This window comes from Solea senegalensis, linkage group LG5 (assembly GCF_019176455.1).
Source record: "Solea senegalensis isolate Sse05_10M linkage group LG5, IFAPA_SoseM_1, whole genome shotgun sequence".
NCBI classification, from domain to species: Eukaryota; Metazoa; Chordata; class Actinopteri; order Pleuronectiformes; family Soleidae; genus Solea; species Solea senegalensis.
The window spans coordinates 10,459,890-10,473,728 of NC_058025.1; the positions used below are offsets into that span (position 1 = coordinate 10,459,890).

General features: G+C 39.7%; 1 protein-coding gene across 6 annotated transcripts in view; it reads left to right on the forward strand.

Annotated features, from left to right (window-relative positions):
• The window catches only part of pcsk5b (proprotein convertase subtilisin/kexin type 5b), a 76,613-nt gene that overhangs the window by 44,979 nt on the left and 17,795 nt on the right, over nt 1–13,839 (forward strand). For 2 of the 6 annotated variants that reach the window (XM_044026298.1, XM_044026299.1), the window contains exons 18-22: nt 2,687–2,790; nt 2,915–3,053; nt 4,171–4,286; nt 12,410–12,509; nt 13,632–13,768. In XM_044026298.1, coding sequence (XP_043882233.1) covers nt 2,687–2,790; nt 2,915–3,053; nt 4,171–4,286; nt 12,410–12,509; nt 13,632–13,768 — 596 coding nt within the window. Of the gene's footprint in view, nt 1–2,686; nt 2,791–2,914; nt 3,054–4,170; nt 4,287–5,717; nt 9,009–12,409; nt 12,510–13,631; nt 13,769–13,839 lie in introns of those variants that run through there. The other 4 variants (XM_044026300.1, XM_044026301.1, XM_044026303.1 and 1 more) reach the window with 4 other exon arrangements.

The following is a 13,839-nucleotide window of genomic DNA, read 5'->3' on the forward strand; positions in this document are numbered from 1 at the left end:
GACCCCTTAACACATTGTGCTGATTTTGGATTTCCTATAGTAACAGATTTTTTACTGTTTTAAAGAACTGCTTAGACATCAACTATATTTCCTCTTCACTGCAGCAGAAACCGTTTTGACTTGTTTTGCTTTAAAGTTGTATGTTGGCTCCATTTGTTCTATAAAGGGATTGTTGTTCAACGTCAGAAACAATCTCTCCTCAGACCTTTCAGATGTTAGAAATGGGCAGTTGCTAATAAGAAGATAATGTGATTCGTCACGTGTCCCCGTACAGGGTTACAATAAGATGTACTGCGATAAATTGTGACACAAGGCAATGTATCGCAATTTATTTTTGCCCTAACATACATTATTTCAAGAACACCTGTCTTCACATATATTTCTATATGTAGCGTAAAGCTTGCATAGTACTTTATATTGTTTATGTTGCCAGCTAGTGGTCGGAGGCTTAAATACAAACACACATCCACTGTCAAGAATATTTACATGTTGACACCTCAAAAGAATCAAAACGGTATTACACCGTGAAATATAGCGATATTTTATTTATTGTTATATTGCGAGATTGTGAAAACGACAATTCAACATTGACGGCCACTAAAAGTAGGTGAAATTGTTGTTTATTATTGTCACTTTTTGACTGTAAAAACAGGTGGAACTACTTTATAAAACAAAGAAGTCACTTGAATTCAACTCGCAAACAACCCCTCTCGTTTATGTGGCTTTGTCGTTCCATGTTTAATATATTTCAGAGCGTGCTGCGATCACATCAGATTGTTGGTTTACCGTCACAGTCTGTCATTCAAGGACAAACAGCTCTGGCTTTTGTGGGTTTTTTTTAAAGCACTTTTTCTTGAATGTCATTGTTGTGGTTTGAGGCATAAAGAGCATTTTAACCCTGCAGGGAAACAGTGTCGCTAACAAACACATTATGGTTTTGGATTCACTGAACAAACCAGTGAATACGGGGCCTTTTTCCTCCTGAAACCCAAATTAAGTAAACTGAGTTTCACCCTGTGACCTGGGCTTATTAAAGCCTTCATATACTCGTGTCGTGTGGAGACCCACAAGAAAGAGAGGAGCTGTTGCCCATTTTGGCTTGTGTTACTTTGAGGAACCTCTGATCTAAACCATGCATTGCTTATCCATGCAGAACATGTCCCAGTTCACTTTCTGGCCACTTCCATAACAGCATCAAAAAAAAAAAAGCTCCAACTACACTCGACCTGGCAGAGGATAGGGTATTGCTGGAATTCCTAGTAGGCCATGAAAGAAACACTTGAGAAGCGTGTAAAACATATTATGGTCTTGAACTAAGCTTTAAGTGTTCATTGTAGTCAGAGGTGGAGGTAGGGACACTTGCAAGCTATAATTTCCTCTGAACGCCAGTGAGAGCACAGTTAGACACATGCTCACACACACACACACACTCACACACGTTCTCCCATTCATTTCCACATTCATGGTCGGTTAGGAGCCAAGGAGGAACAGAAGAGCGGGCGCGTTTGTTTCTGGGAAACATTAGCTAACAGAGACCAGCTGTTTTTCAGCTCAGTGCAGCGTGCTCACCCACCAGTCAGTCCTCACTGTGATTTTTGCAGAACTGACTATATAACCTCTAAACCTGCTTCCTCAATGACCTCTGACCCCCACACACACACACACACACACACACCTGGCACTTCTGAAGTCACTTGTGTAATTCGCACAAAACTATAAATTCACCCTAATTGCACTTGACTCTAGAGGGTGATGGATTCAGTCAGAAGGTTAAGTAAAGGTCAGCTGTTAGTGGGCACAGCCTCACAGTGAGGAGTGTGGTGCTGCTTAAAGAGACAATATGTAACATTTATTATTTTAAAATGTTCTGTAATTTCTTAAATAGTCACCAGGGTGTTGTCTTTTAATGCATCACACCTACATATTGACGTCAGCTCTGCCCATAAATGCACAGAGGAACAAAATGAGACGAGAAGACAACAACAACAACAACTCCCATCGTACTGTTTTTATCACACTGTTGTGTGTTATTGTGTTGTTCATCAGTGGTTAACCATTTGGTAAAATTCCTCAAACATACCTGTCTTAGCTTTATGCGATGAAATTCTTTCCTTTCGTGTGGACTGCAAAGAAAGAATTTAATTCCAAAGTCTTTATGTTGCTAATAAAAAAAATAGTTTCTGAAATATTTTTTAGGCCGTAGATATGAATAATTACACTCACTGGCCCCTTTATGAGGACACGTAAGGAGTGTTTCCGGGTGTGGTCTTCTCCCGTATGCCTCAGGGTTCTTGTTGCTCTGCATTCAGAGATGGGCTTCATCATGCATGCCTTAGTTGTTTTGAGTGGTTATTTGGGTTACTGTTGCCTTTCTATCATTCCACACCAACCTGGCCATTCTCCCAGGGACGTCTGGCATCAACAAGGCAGTAGATCAGCAGTTGTCTGAAATACTCAGACCAGCCTGTCTGACATCAACAACCAGGCCACGTTCACCTTTCTCCCTCATTCTGATGCCCGGGTTGAACTCCAGCAGGTCATCTTGACCGCATCCACATGCCTAAATGCGCCCTGTGATTAGAAGATTAGATATTTAACAAGCAGCTGTACGTCGTAATTATATACACTCACCTGCCACTTTACGATGAGGTGTCTTTTTTTTTTTTTTATCTCCCCCTCCCTCCAGTCTTCAAGGAAACAAGTGTCAGATGACCTGCGATCCAGGGACGTATTATAACGCCCACAGAAGAATGTGTGAGCCCTGCCATCGGGCCTGTGCAAGTTGTGCTGGTAGGAAGTCGAAAAACTATTTACCATTGAATTAAAACTTTAAAACTTTGATTTTTGTTGAACACCTGATTTTTTTTTAATGCCCTCACAACATTTCTGAAACGTGTGCTCATATGTGTCTCAGGCACAGGTATAGAGGCGTGTACCAAGTGTGCAGAGGGCTACTTACTGGAGGACTGGCGGTGTGTGTCAACATGCAGCACTGGCTACTACCTGTCAGAGCAGACCTCGGACAACGGGAAGGTGCAGAGGTCCTGTAAGAAGTGAGTCAGCACACGTGTTCAACACCTCCTAGACTTTGGGTGAAAACCTTTTACATCTACAGTGTGAAGCCGAGTGTCTCATCAAGTGGGAAAAAATTTTTTCCCACTTCCAACTTTTGAAAAAAGACACCAATCATCATAATATTTCTGTCGATATTTCAACATCAACTTATTTATGCTGCAAAATGAATCCAGCAAAAAAAAAAAAATACAGAAATAACTCATAACTTGATATTAAGTGGCAGGCTGCATGAAATTGATCATTTAAGACCTCTGGTCTAAAGAGTTTTGAAGAGGAAATCTCAAGTACAAATTGTCATTGTTTTTCTCACTTTAAGCTGAGCACAGCCGTTTTCAGCACTACTCGTTTTCGATCCTTCCTTTCCCAGTTTTTCAGTTCCTCATTTAGCGTTCTGAGAAATTGGCCGGTCGATGATTCAGACACTGACATCACTTATTAAAAGTAAATGTTATTCCCATAGTTACACATGTAGTAGTTACGTGATGCAATTGTGCGTGGGGTCAAACCATCATGACTGTCAGTCACTCTTAACAGTAAACACACACTTTGCCGGTGGACTTTGCCACTTAAAGTTGACTGTAAAAAGTACCTTATTTAATTTCATCGATTTGTGAACATGCAGACAAAGCCTCTCCCTTCTGCTCTATACTGAAGCTTTTTTTTGCAACTTTTCTGCACACTGTTCACAAGCTTCATTCCTTACTAACATGAACCTGGCCGAGGAGGCTGGAAAGAACTCACTCACAAATACCAACATGCTTATAATCTCTTTACGTTTGATGACAGTTTGATGTCTACTTTGCCTCCTATCACATGCACAGTCAGACTCCTCCATAGAGTCAGACTTCTTGGCTGCTGTTCTTATCTGTCCAGACAGTGGACTTTCCTTGCCGCTGCTGCTTTTTTTAAATGTATTATTTATTGCTCACTTGACCCTTTGCCTCGCTTGTTTCGTGCATTCTCCGTCAGCTCCCCTCGCTCTCAAGAAACGGATGTCAGATCATTTCCGATACTCGGGACATTTCCAAATTCCAACTTACTGCTGCATTATGTAGCCACGGGCTAGCATCTAATTCTTCATACAACCACCGACAGGTGTGACCATAGCTGCTACGAGTGCCTGTTGCCCGGTGAAAGAAACTGCAGCAGCTGTGTCAGTGGCTACAATCTGGAGGGAGGCGCCTGTGTGGTCAGCACCATCTGCAAAGATGGTGAGTTGTCAGCTCTCTTATCTACAAAATGGTCTTGATGTGTTTATTTAATTCTTGTCGTGCAGACAGCGTCGGTGTCAGGGAAAAACGATGTCAGGGCACTGATCTTCTGTCGTGGATTTTCTGCACAGACTTTACAAAACTTAAATGGACAAAGGCGTAGCAAAAAGAAATTATAATTAATTTAGTTAAGTCGTTTCTCTTTTTGCAGACTGTATCGCACCGAATAAACAATTCAAGTCAATCCAGGCACCGCAACCTTCAGAGGAGTAGATTTACATTTCAACCCTCTGTGTCTCTGAGGCTATTTTGCAATTCTGCTTAAATTAAATTGTGTAACATGGCCACAGGGTATTCAATGAATGCAAAAGGTATTCCACTAGATAAAAGCCGAGGTTACAACCATGGCCTTCTTTATATTCTGAGCTTTGCACTAACTCCAACTAAAATGGCTCTGCTGTGGCTTTAAAGCAGAAAGGTGGCCTGTTCTTCTTGCTTTCTCTCCTGCATTCGCTATCTTAAAAGGTCTCTGTGTATTACTAATATGAACTGTGTCCAAACTCACACATTCCTATTATTATAGTTTTTTTGGTTTTTTTTTAATATGAATTCAGCCCTTTTCTGGTTTTCATTGTACACTTCATAGAAAAATATTAGAAGCATTTACTTACTCTTAATCCCTCTTCTCTTCCCTCTAAAGTAACTAACTGATTTCTCCTGTGTCTGTGCTCGCACTCGCCATTTTCTGTCTGCTGTACTTTATTCTTAGTCTTTTCCACTTAGTGCATGTTTGCCTTTAATAACAACCTGAGGTGAAGGTCTGCCTCTGATTTGCTGTTTTTGCCGTGATCTATTCTCCATTTAAAATGAAACCTGTGGCCGATAAGGTGCCGAGCTCACAATGAGACTAATATCTGAGGAGGAAAAATGCAGTATCTTTATTGTGTGACCTTCCTGTTGATAATTACTTTGCTTAAAGTGCACACCCAGTCTGTTCTCAGTGTACTTAATGTGCAGAATTGGCTCAGTGTTTACAGATGGTTGTCCACTTTAAGTTCTCTACGATACAAAATGATATCAAGTTGTGAATTTGAAAAAAAAAAAAAAAATTCTCCAACTTGCTAATTGTGTGATGTTTCTTCTCTCTCTCTGTTTTTTTTCCCTCCCAAATCTGTTTCCCCTTCTCTCCCGACATGGATTCAATCACTCCACTGGACTGCGATCATTTTCCACCTTGATGAACATCACCTGTGATTGGATCAAAAAACTCTTCCTGTTTCCTGAACCCTCTCCTGACCAATCACATGGCTCTGCCTGCATTCAACCATTTCTAATGGTTCCATCCTGTGTGTGTGTGTGTGTGCATATGTTTTCCCCTCTCCCCCTCCTTCCAATCTCCCTCCGTATCTCTCCTTCCTGGTCTGTGGAAAGCAAATAAAGAATCTTGGGCGGAGGGCAGTTTCTGCGTGCTAGTTAAAAAGAATGATCTTTGCCAGAGGAAAGTGCTGCAGCAACTGTGCTGCAGAACATGCTCGCAAAAGGGATGACGGGACACACTCACTGGGCATAACGGGAGTGCACCGGGGGGATGTGGGGGCACCCCTCCATCTCAAGCCACCCTGCCCACCCATTCACAGTCACATAATTTATAAGAGAATCTGTGCCTCTTAAAGGGACTGCATCGGAGGTGCGATGACAGGACTACAACAAACCTACCTTTTTTCTGTACTGGGACAAACACATGTCTTCAGGGTGTAAAAAAAAAAATGACTGGGACTTATTTCAAGAAAACACAAGCAAACGAAAACAAACGTGAAAAACAAAACAAAAGAATAAACGTGTCGGTATTTTGTGACCAAAGCATCGATGCCAAAATAATTGAACCTTCTTTTTTGTTGCCAGTGTAGGAAGCATAGCTTAAGAACAGGAGCCGCACAGCCTGTGAAACTCTGAATACATATGTGTGCTTTTTTTTTTTTTGGCTCCTCCGGCTTCCTCCTCTCTTTCCAGTGTCAATGATAAACAGATGGAAAGTCAACATACAGTAGGAAAGAAGGCCCTGATTTTCTGCCTGTAAATATATATCAGGGGAGGGGGGGGAATCACTGTAATGTGAAAATAATGTCTGTCTGGGCTGACTTTGGCTGTTAAAGGGAGGAAAGACAAACTCACACTTGGATATACACGCACATGCATGTACAGTATATACCACACACACACACACACACACATGCAGTCATAAACATGAACTCAGACACATAAATCACTTGAAGTTACAGTTTATATACCACAGTGACACCACGTGCCAAGACTGACACATGTAACTGACCACAATCACCTCATCCTGTTTATTCAAACACACAGACCTTGCCCGCCGAGTCGCGTGTCTGTGTGTGTGTGCGCGCGCGCACGCAGAGGAATGCTATTAATTCTTGATGTGAGCCCAGACAGCATTGATTCATTCCAGAGGTATACTACAAGACGAGTCAATAGTCATTCCTTCCGGACTTTTCTGCAGGGAAGGAAATGCTGCAGTGAGGTAGAGAGAAAGTTGTGATCGCAGGGATGCACCAAAGCCCTTTTTTTCAAACACGATGTAGATCCTAAAAAAACGAAACTCTTTCCCAAAACTGATTCCATCTCTTACTATGACTGACGATTATTTTGCGGTCACTCTCTTTTTTTTTTTTTCTTTTTTTTTCTTACCATATATGTAACCCCCTTTAAAGGTAATGATGTAATTATTTCATCTGCGTGGGTGCATCCCTAGATGTCACAGCCCTCGAGGGGAAAAAAAAAAAGTTTTAGAAGTTTCAACACACTGTCATTCAATTTTTATGCCATTGAAGTGTCATGCTACACTTTCAACACAGAAGGTCAGCGATTGGCTCAAAGTGTTCTGCTGTTGTGATGTTTCAAATGCAGGTTTGTGGTCTATGACAGGCAAACTGCAAGTTTTACATGTAGAAACACAAGAAGGGTAAACGATCTCAACGAGGCATCGATTTACATCACGTTAGTTAGGCGTGTCAGAAATGTTAACTCGTGCTGCACAGTCGGGCTTCAGGTGCCGGGTTTCTCCTCCCATCCGTCTCTGGACTTTTCACTGATGGAAGGTCAAATGTTATTCTGGTGGTGCTCTAATAAGGAACAGCAAGATAGAAAAAAAGGTTTCAGATAATTCTGTGTGGGTCTTCACGCCTGCAGCTCGAGCATTTACAGTATTAGCTGATTTGTTGTACTGTCGACTGGTTATATGGTTCTTGATGATTTGTAATAAAGCTTGATGAATCCCATGTTTTGGTTAACAAAAACGTATTCTTGGTCATTGTTTAAGATGACTTGAATTGACTTTAGATGGTGCGGTATTAGACACACATACATACACACACACACACGCACACACACACCCCTCGTATAAAAGCTGTTTTTATTGTGTACCTGTGACATATCTGTGACAATGCATTATTAATGTTACTCAAAGTCCTAGTTTTGAAAATCTTTTTTTTTACTTAAGTGTTCTTATTAAAATGTTTAATCTATTCATGTTATTGTTTTCTTTACAGTTATCTTGATGTTTATAGTTGTTGTTTTTTTTCTTTCTGAAACATTTGTTTTCCAGTTTTCATGAATGGTATTGATATTCACATCATTCCTCTCCAAAACTTTCAAAGGTTTAATCTGATTAATCACATGAAAGCTCCTGACGCCTCACACCTTTTCAGAAAGACGCGTGTATTTCACTGACTGTTTGGTCAGAGTTAAAAACCAAACAGGTCTGTCTGTATGTTAAGCTTATTTTCTTTTTATTCTTTTGACACATTTTGCACCAGTTTTCTTGACACCAACAAATGTTGAAGAGTTGCTGATAAATGTCCTTATTTTCAGTCATTGCGTTTAAATTTAAATACATAGAATTACAACTACTAGGGTTTAATGTTCAAGGGATCTTTGCTGTAAATAGATGTTGTATAAACCCTCTATAAAATAAAGTCAGTGTTTTTTAAGCAAACCTCCCAGTCATCCCAGTCTGGTGTGGGATTATATAGACATTTACTGTCATGATTATTCTCTCCAAATTTATTACAAAAAAATCTATTTTAAGCTTTCATTTTATTCTGTCCATAGTCTACATTCATTTGATTCCTATTCATTAGCCAATAAGTGTTGAAAATGTCGTGATGAAAAACACAAAACGTTTTCTTTTCTTTTCGTGCAGCAGGTGCACCCTCACTAAATTGCCGTGGGAATAATACACAACTCCTTATATGGACTTCCTGGATCCTGGGGGTGTGTGTTTATAGGTCACATAGTCAGGCTTTGAAAATGCGCTTTTGTTCATATTTTTGTGTTGTTGAGTCAAAGTTATGATTCATTTTATATCGCAATCTTCAATAGTGATTTAAAGTAGCAATAATTGTAGCGAAGTTACAAAACAGACCGTTTTTCTTTTCTTTTCTGTTCAAAAAAATGAGCCAAGTGAACTTTGAACTTAACTGAACTGTGACGTATTTCCAAATTTCACAAATTCAACCTGATTTTTTGCTCAGGTTTGTTTATATAGTTGCCCAGGTTGTGCTGAAAAAGGATATAAGATGCTCTATATTGCACATTCTTATACTGTACTGTATATACTGTACGTTTTAACACAGTAATGTAAAAAATCCACTGTGTTCTAAGGGTTAAAAAGGGAACATTACACATTGCATGTGATACAACTAATTGTTGCAAAATGTCGTCATTTTTCAGAATATGTCACTAATGCGCCAAAAAAACCAACTACTTGTGTTATCAAAAAAAAGTTGTAATGTTACAAAAAAAACATGTCACTAAGGACAAAACCTTCCTTAAGGAGGAAAAAAACAAGAATTTTATATAAGGTCATAACGAGTCACGAGGCTCTCTGTCTGTGTCTCTGTCTCTTTCTCTGTTGTGACACTTCAGAATAAACCACAAACACAAATAATGGAAATTCATCACAACAAAGTGCTTCTTATTGTAATGCATGATAATACGCTGTATATTGTCCCCATAGGGCTGTTATTCAATAACAATACATATTAATAGAATTGTATTCAATAGCAACATGTGTATATATATATATATATATAAATATCAGCAGTGTGCTGATTCATACTGTTTTTCAGTCTTTTAAAAACATTTAAAACCACAGTTAAAGTGGTTCAACTCTCTCTCTCTCTCTCCCACACACACACAGCAAATTCCATATAGCTTATAATTCCCAAGATTGTCCTTGAACAATGTGTTTTCGTATTAAATAGTCATTCGTGGTTAAATCATGTATATACTTTAACTTGTCACAAAGGAGAACTACCCTGTGGTAATAAACACACGTTATTAGATAGTTAGTGATCTCTAGGCTACCAGAACTTGCTCTCATCAACATCTTTTTCCTGTTCCTTTAAAAGGACGAACTACTGTATATGTGGAGGCTCCAGGTGGTGCTGGAGAAGCCGGGGAATTGTAATTCAGGACCAGGTGTGGTGGATGTCGGTGTGATATCTGCCAACAAAGCTCTCTCCCTCTCTCTCCCTCTCGCGGTCTCTCCTGACAGAAAAGATTATCAGTGTCTCACAAGGTCAGCTGAGTCCATAACAGTGGAAAAAGTTTTACTCCCCTGTGAGTGACAGGCTCTCTTTCCTCTCTGCTCCATTCTTCTCCCATCTGGCAGTGGGAGTCCGAAGTGTCTGCTTCTGCTGAGTGGAGTTGTGCAGCTTTACGTCCCCTGAGAACTTGGCTCCCTGTTTGTTTGAGGGGGAGACTCTGATTATGTGTATGTGTGTGTATATACTTATGTATGTGTATATTTGTTATTTCTTTAAGGACAGTTTCTGGCATAAGCACTGACCTTATCAGGACCAGTAGTCCTCATGGGGACCAAAATCTGGTCGTAATGGGGCATAACCTCATTTCTGAGGAACTGGTCATGTTTTAGGGCTATGTTGTTTTTATATATTGTGGTTATGTATAAGTTTAGGGTAAATGCTTTGTTCCGGCATTAACTGGTTATGGTCAAGGTTAGGGATGCATATCGTTGAATCTTTAAACTTTAACAGGCTTTTTGAGGATTAAGTACTGGGTTGAGGGTTAGGGTTCTGCATTAAGTTGTGATGGTTAAGGTTAGGGTAAGGGGCTAGGGAATGCATTATGTCTATGAGTGTCCACACACTGAGAAGGAGAGTGATGGCGTTTATTAGGGTGCTGTTTGAATGGATTCAGCAGAATGAGAAGCCACCGCCTGTTGTGTTTGTACACAAAGAAGCTCTTTTGTTGTGAAAGGAACAATTGAGCTTTTCACAGTAAGCAGAGAACACAGACAACCTCGCTGCTGCCTTGAAGGATTTTCACACACACACACACAGCTCCATCCTCATGCCATGTCTATTACCTTTGTCTTGTCCAGAGGTAGGATACGAGTCCACGTGTATTCCTCTTTTGTTGTATCTCATTTCAGTGCTGCCAAGTGTGAAGCTGAAGGTTTAAGGAACTTTTTTTCCTCCTCAGTCATCATCAGGCAACACTTGGAGACAATGGCTACAGTATTTTTTATTGTCCTTTAGTGAATGTGGACAAAGTTTATATAACAGCCCATCAGGCAAGGACAAGAAGGATATTCATTGTCATAACATCAGTAGAGTCAGTGTTTGATTATCGCTGCTTAATAGGGACGTAATGGCACTAATGTACCGTACCTGTGATCTAGTTTTCATCAATACCAGAAACTCAAACAATTACTTTGCCAGGTTTTTGAGGTTTCTGGCACCGAAAACCTCATTTCCAGATGGTTCTTTGTTTGGCAACAAAGATTTTTCCGGCTCCCTAAAACCCACGCACATTTTCAACATATTCAGAGGTGTAGGATGTGACCATTGGACATTTTTTATTTCATCTCAGTTTAGTTCTTCATGTTGATGAACCACTGAGCTGCTTTTTCCTGATCATTAACACAAGCAGTCTTGTATAAAGTAGTTAAAAGGGATACTTGATTATAAGTATCTTACTAGAAAATGACTTTGGTAGAAGTATACTAATGTGTCAAGAGTCATTTTCCTGATATAAAATGTACTTGATTTTAGAAGTAAAAGCATTTAAAAAGTGAGGAGTAAGGATTGAGCCATGGTAGCTCAGTGGTAGGGCGAGTTGTCTTTCAACAGGAAGGTTGTGGGTTAAATTCCTGGCTCTGCTAGTCTATACAGTATGTGTCCTTGAGCAAGACACTTAACCGCAAGTTGAAGCGTGTGAATGGCAAAACTATAACGTAAAGCAGCTCATCAAGACTAGAAAAGCTCTATATAACTACAGACCATTACCAACTCTTCTGATTTTAGTTGGTAGTAACGAGTAACAAACATAGTTAAAGGAAATGTAGAGGAGTAAAAGTAAGTCCGGATACATGAATTCTGTACTTGCAGACAGTAACAAGTATTTGTACATTACAACAAGCAATGAATGCAAGTCACTGAAGGTCTTTTCTGATGAAAAACATCTCTCCATTTATTTTTATTTATGTTAATAAAGATCTGCTGTCACCCCTGAGCGTTATAAAGGGGAGAGCCATGGATAAGTATTTTTTAAGCATGGAGACAGCAGACAAACTCAACACAACAAAGAAGTTTAAAAGGTTCGAAATTGGTTTGAGATACATTTTCATGCTCCTGATAAATATGACTTTGTTCAGGTGAAGTGTGTTTGTGTTTGTAGATTCCTCTCCGTGTGTTTACTCTCACAAGGACTCGTCAGTTTCCTTTTTCAAAAAGACCCAGCAATTAGCGAGTCAGAGAGTAACACTTCAAAGATGTGTTTGTTTTTCAAACCTGTGAAATGTATTTGCACATTATATGGAAGGAAGAAAAAAAAAAAAAAAACAAGATAGAGGAGAAAAACAACAAAAACAATGTCAGAAGCCAGAGTATAATGAGCTGAATCTTCAGTGAAATGACAGCAGAAACTAACGACTGCGGGTTATAATTGGTGCAAGTAGGACACTCCTAGGACATCACAGCATCAAGTAAGTGCGCACACTTGGTTCTAGGAATAACTGATGTTGTGGGGACGCAGGTGTGAGATGCTGCTGTTCATTCTTTTTTGCTCTTTTGCTACAGGAGAATACCTCAGCTATGGAAAGTGCCACCTGTGTGACGTGACCTGTTTGCGGTGCAGTGGTCCAGAGCAGGAGGCCTGCACCAGCTGCCCTGACACAAGGTGAGAGTTAATGAAACACACTCACCCTCATTCAAACACAACAACACTCCAACCTCACATACACACACAGTCAAAACATGAAGACCTGAAATCTGACAGTGTGTTTATCACGATAGTCCATATGAACAAAATCACAACAGACAAGCTGAGCAGCCTGGTATTAATGAAGGAAAATAAAAGCATTGCATGGTCCCGTTAGTCTTTTGCTCAGTTTTAATATTTTAATGCTGCAGTGTGTAACTTTGGGGGAAAATTTTACTGTTTTTATTCTGCCTCGGTTTGGTCGTTATGAACAGAAACGAAGTAACGTTATTTGAATTCTGTATCTTTGAAAACAATACTATCAGACCTGACTGAGGGGAGTGTTTGTGTGTATACCGCGGCAGTGCAGGGGCGGGCGGGGCAAGAGGTATTTATGCCATCAAACTGCAAAATGTTCTCTGAGCTGTAGATTTGACATCGTATTTTCATAATCGATGAATCTGTCTATTATATTTATATGTATATATATTATATGAACATAAACGTATATATATAATATATATTATATTATATTATATCATGTACTTATTTGGTCCGTAAAATGTCAGAAATTGTTGAATTGTTGAAAAATGTTGCTGTTGAAAGATGATGTTCTCGAATGTCTTGTTTTGTCTACAAACCAAAATGATTCAGTTTTTAATGATTTCTTTGTCATATGGAGTAAAGCTGAAAAATCAGAAAACCTGTATTAATTACCGATTAATGGATTATCAAAATAGTTAGTCTCTAGTGTTCAAATCGTAATATAGTGATCGATTATTGATCGAATAATTGTTGCAGCACATCTAAAACCTTTCTTGTGCACTTCTTTTGGTTTTCAGTTATATTCTGACCCGTTTGCATTTTAATTTCCTAGCTCTAAATTGCTGTTGCCTCCCTCTGTTTTGACATGTAATTAATCACTTCCTGTGTGCAGCGTGGGAATCTTGCTCAGTGACGCTCAACGAGATTTAAACACAAACTCTGATAGCTGATAGGGTTAATCAGGATTGTGTGAACTCATTTGATGGTTTGAATGTGTAAATACATATGTGATATACAGATGTAGTGTCAAGATTCTAAACCACACTTCACTCACAGGTTGTTTGATGATGGACGCTGCAGCATTCGCTGTCAGACTGGACGTTATGCACAGGGGAGACAGTGTGAAAGCTGTCACCACTCCTGCCACGAGTGTGTGGATGAAGGACCAAACAACTGCACCAGCTGTGACAGAGGTACACACACATGCATGCACACACATGCATGCACACACATGCGTGCACGCACAAGGATTTGAGAAACATTG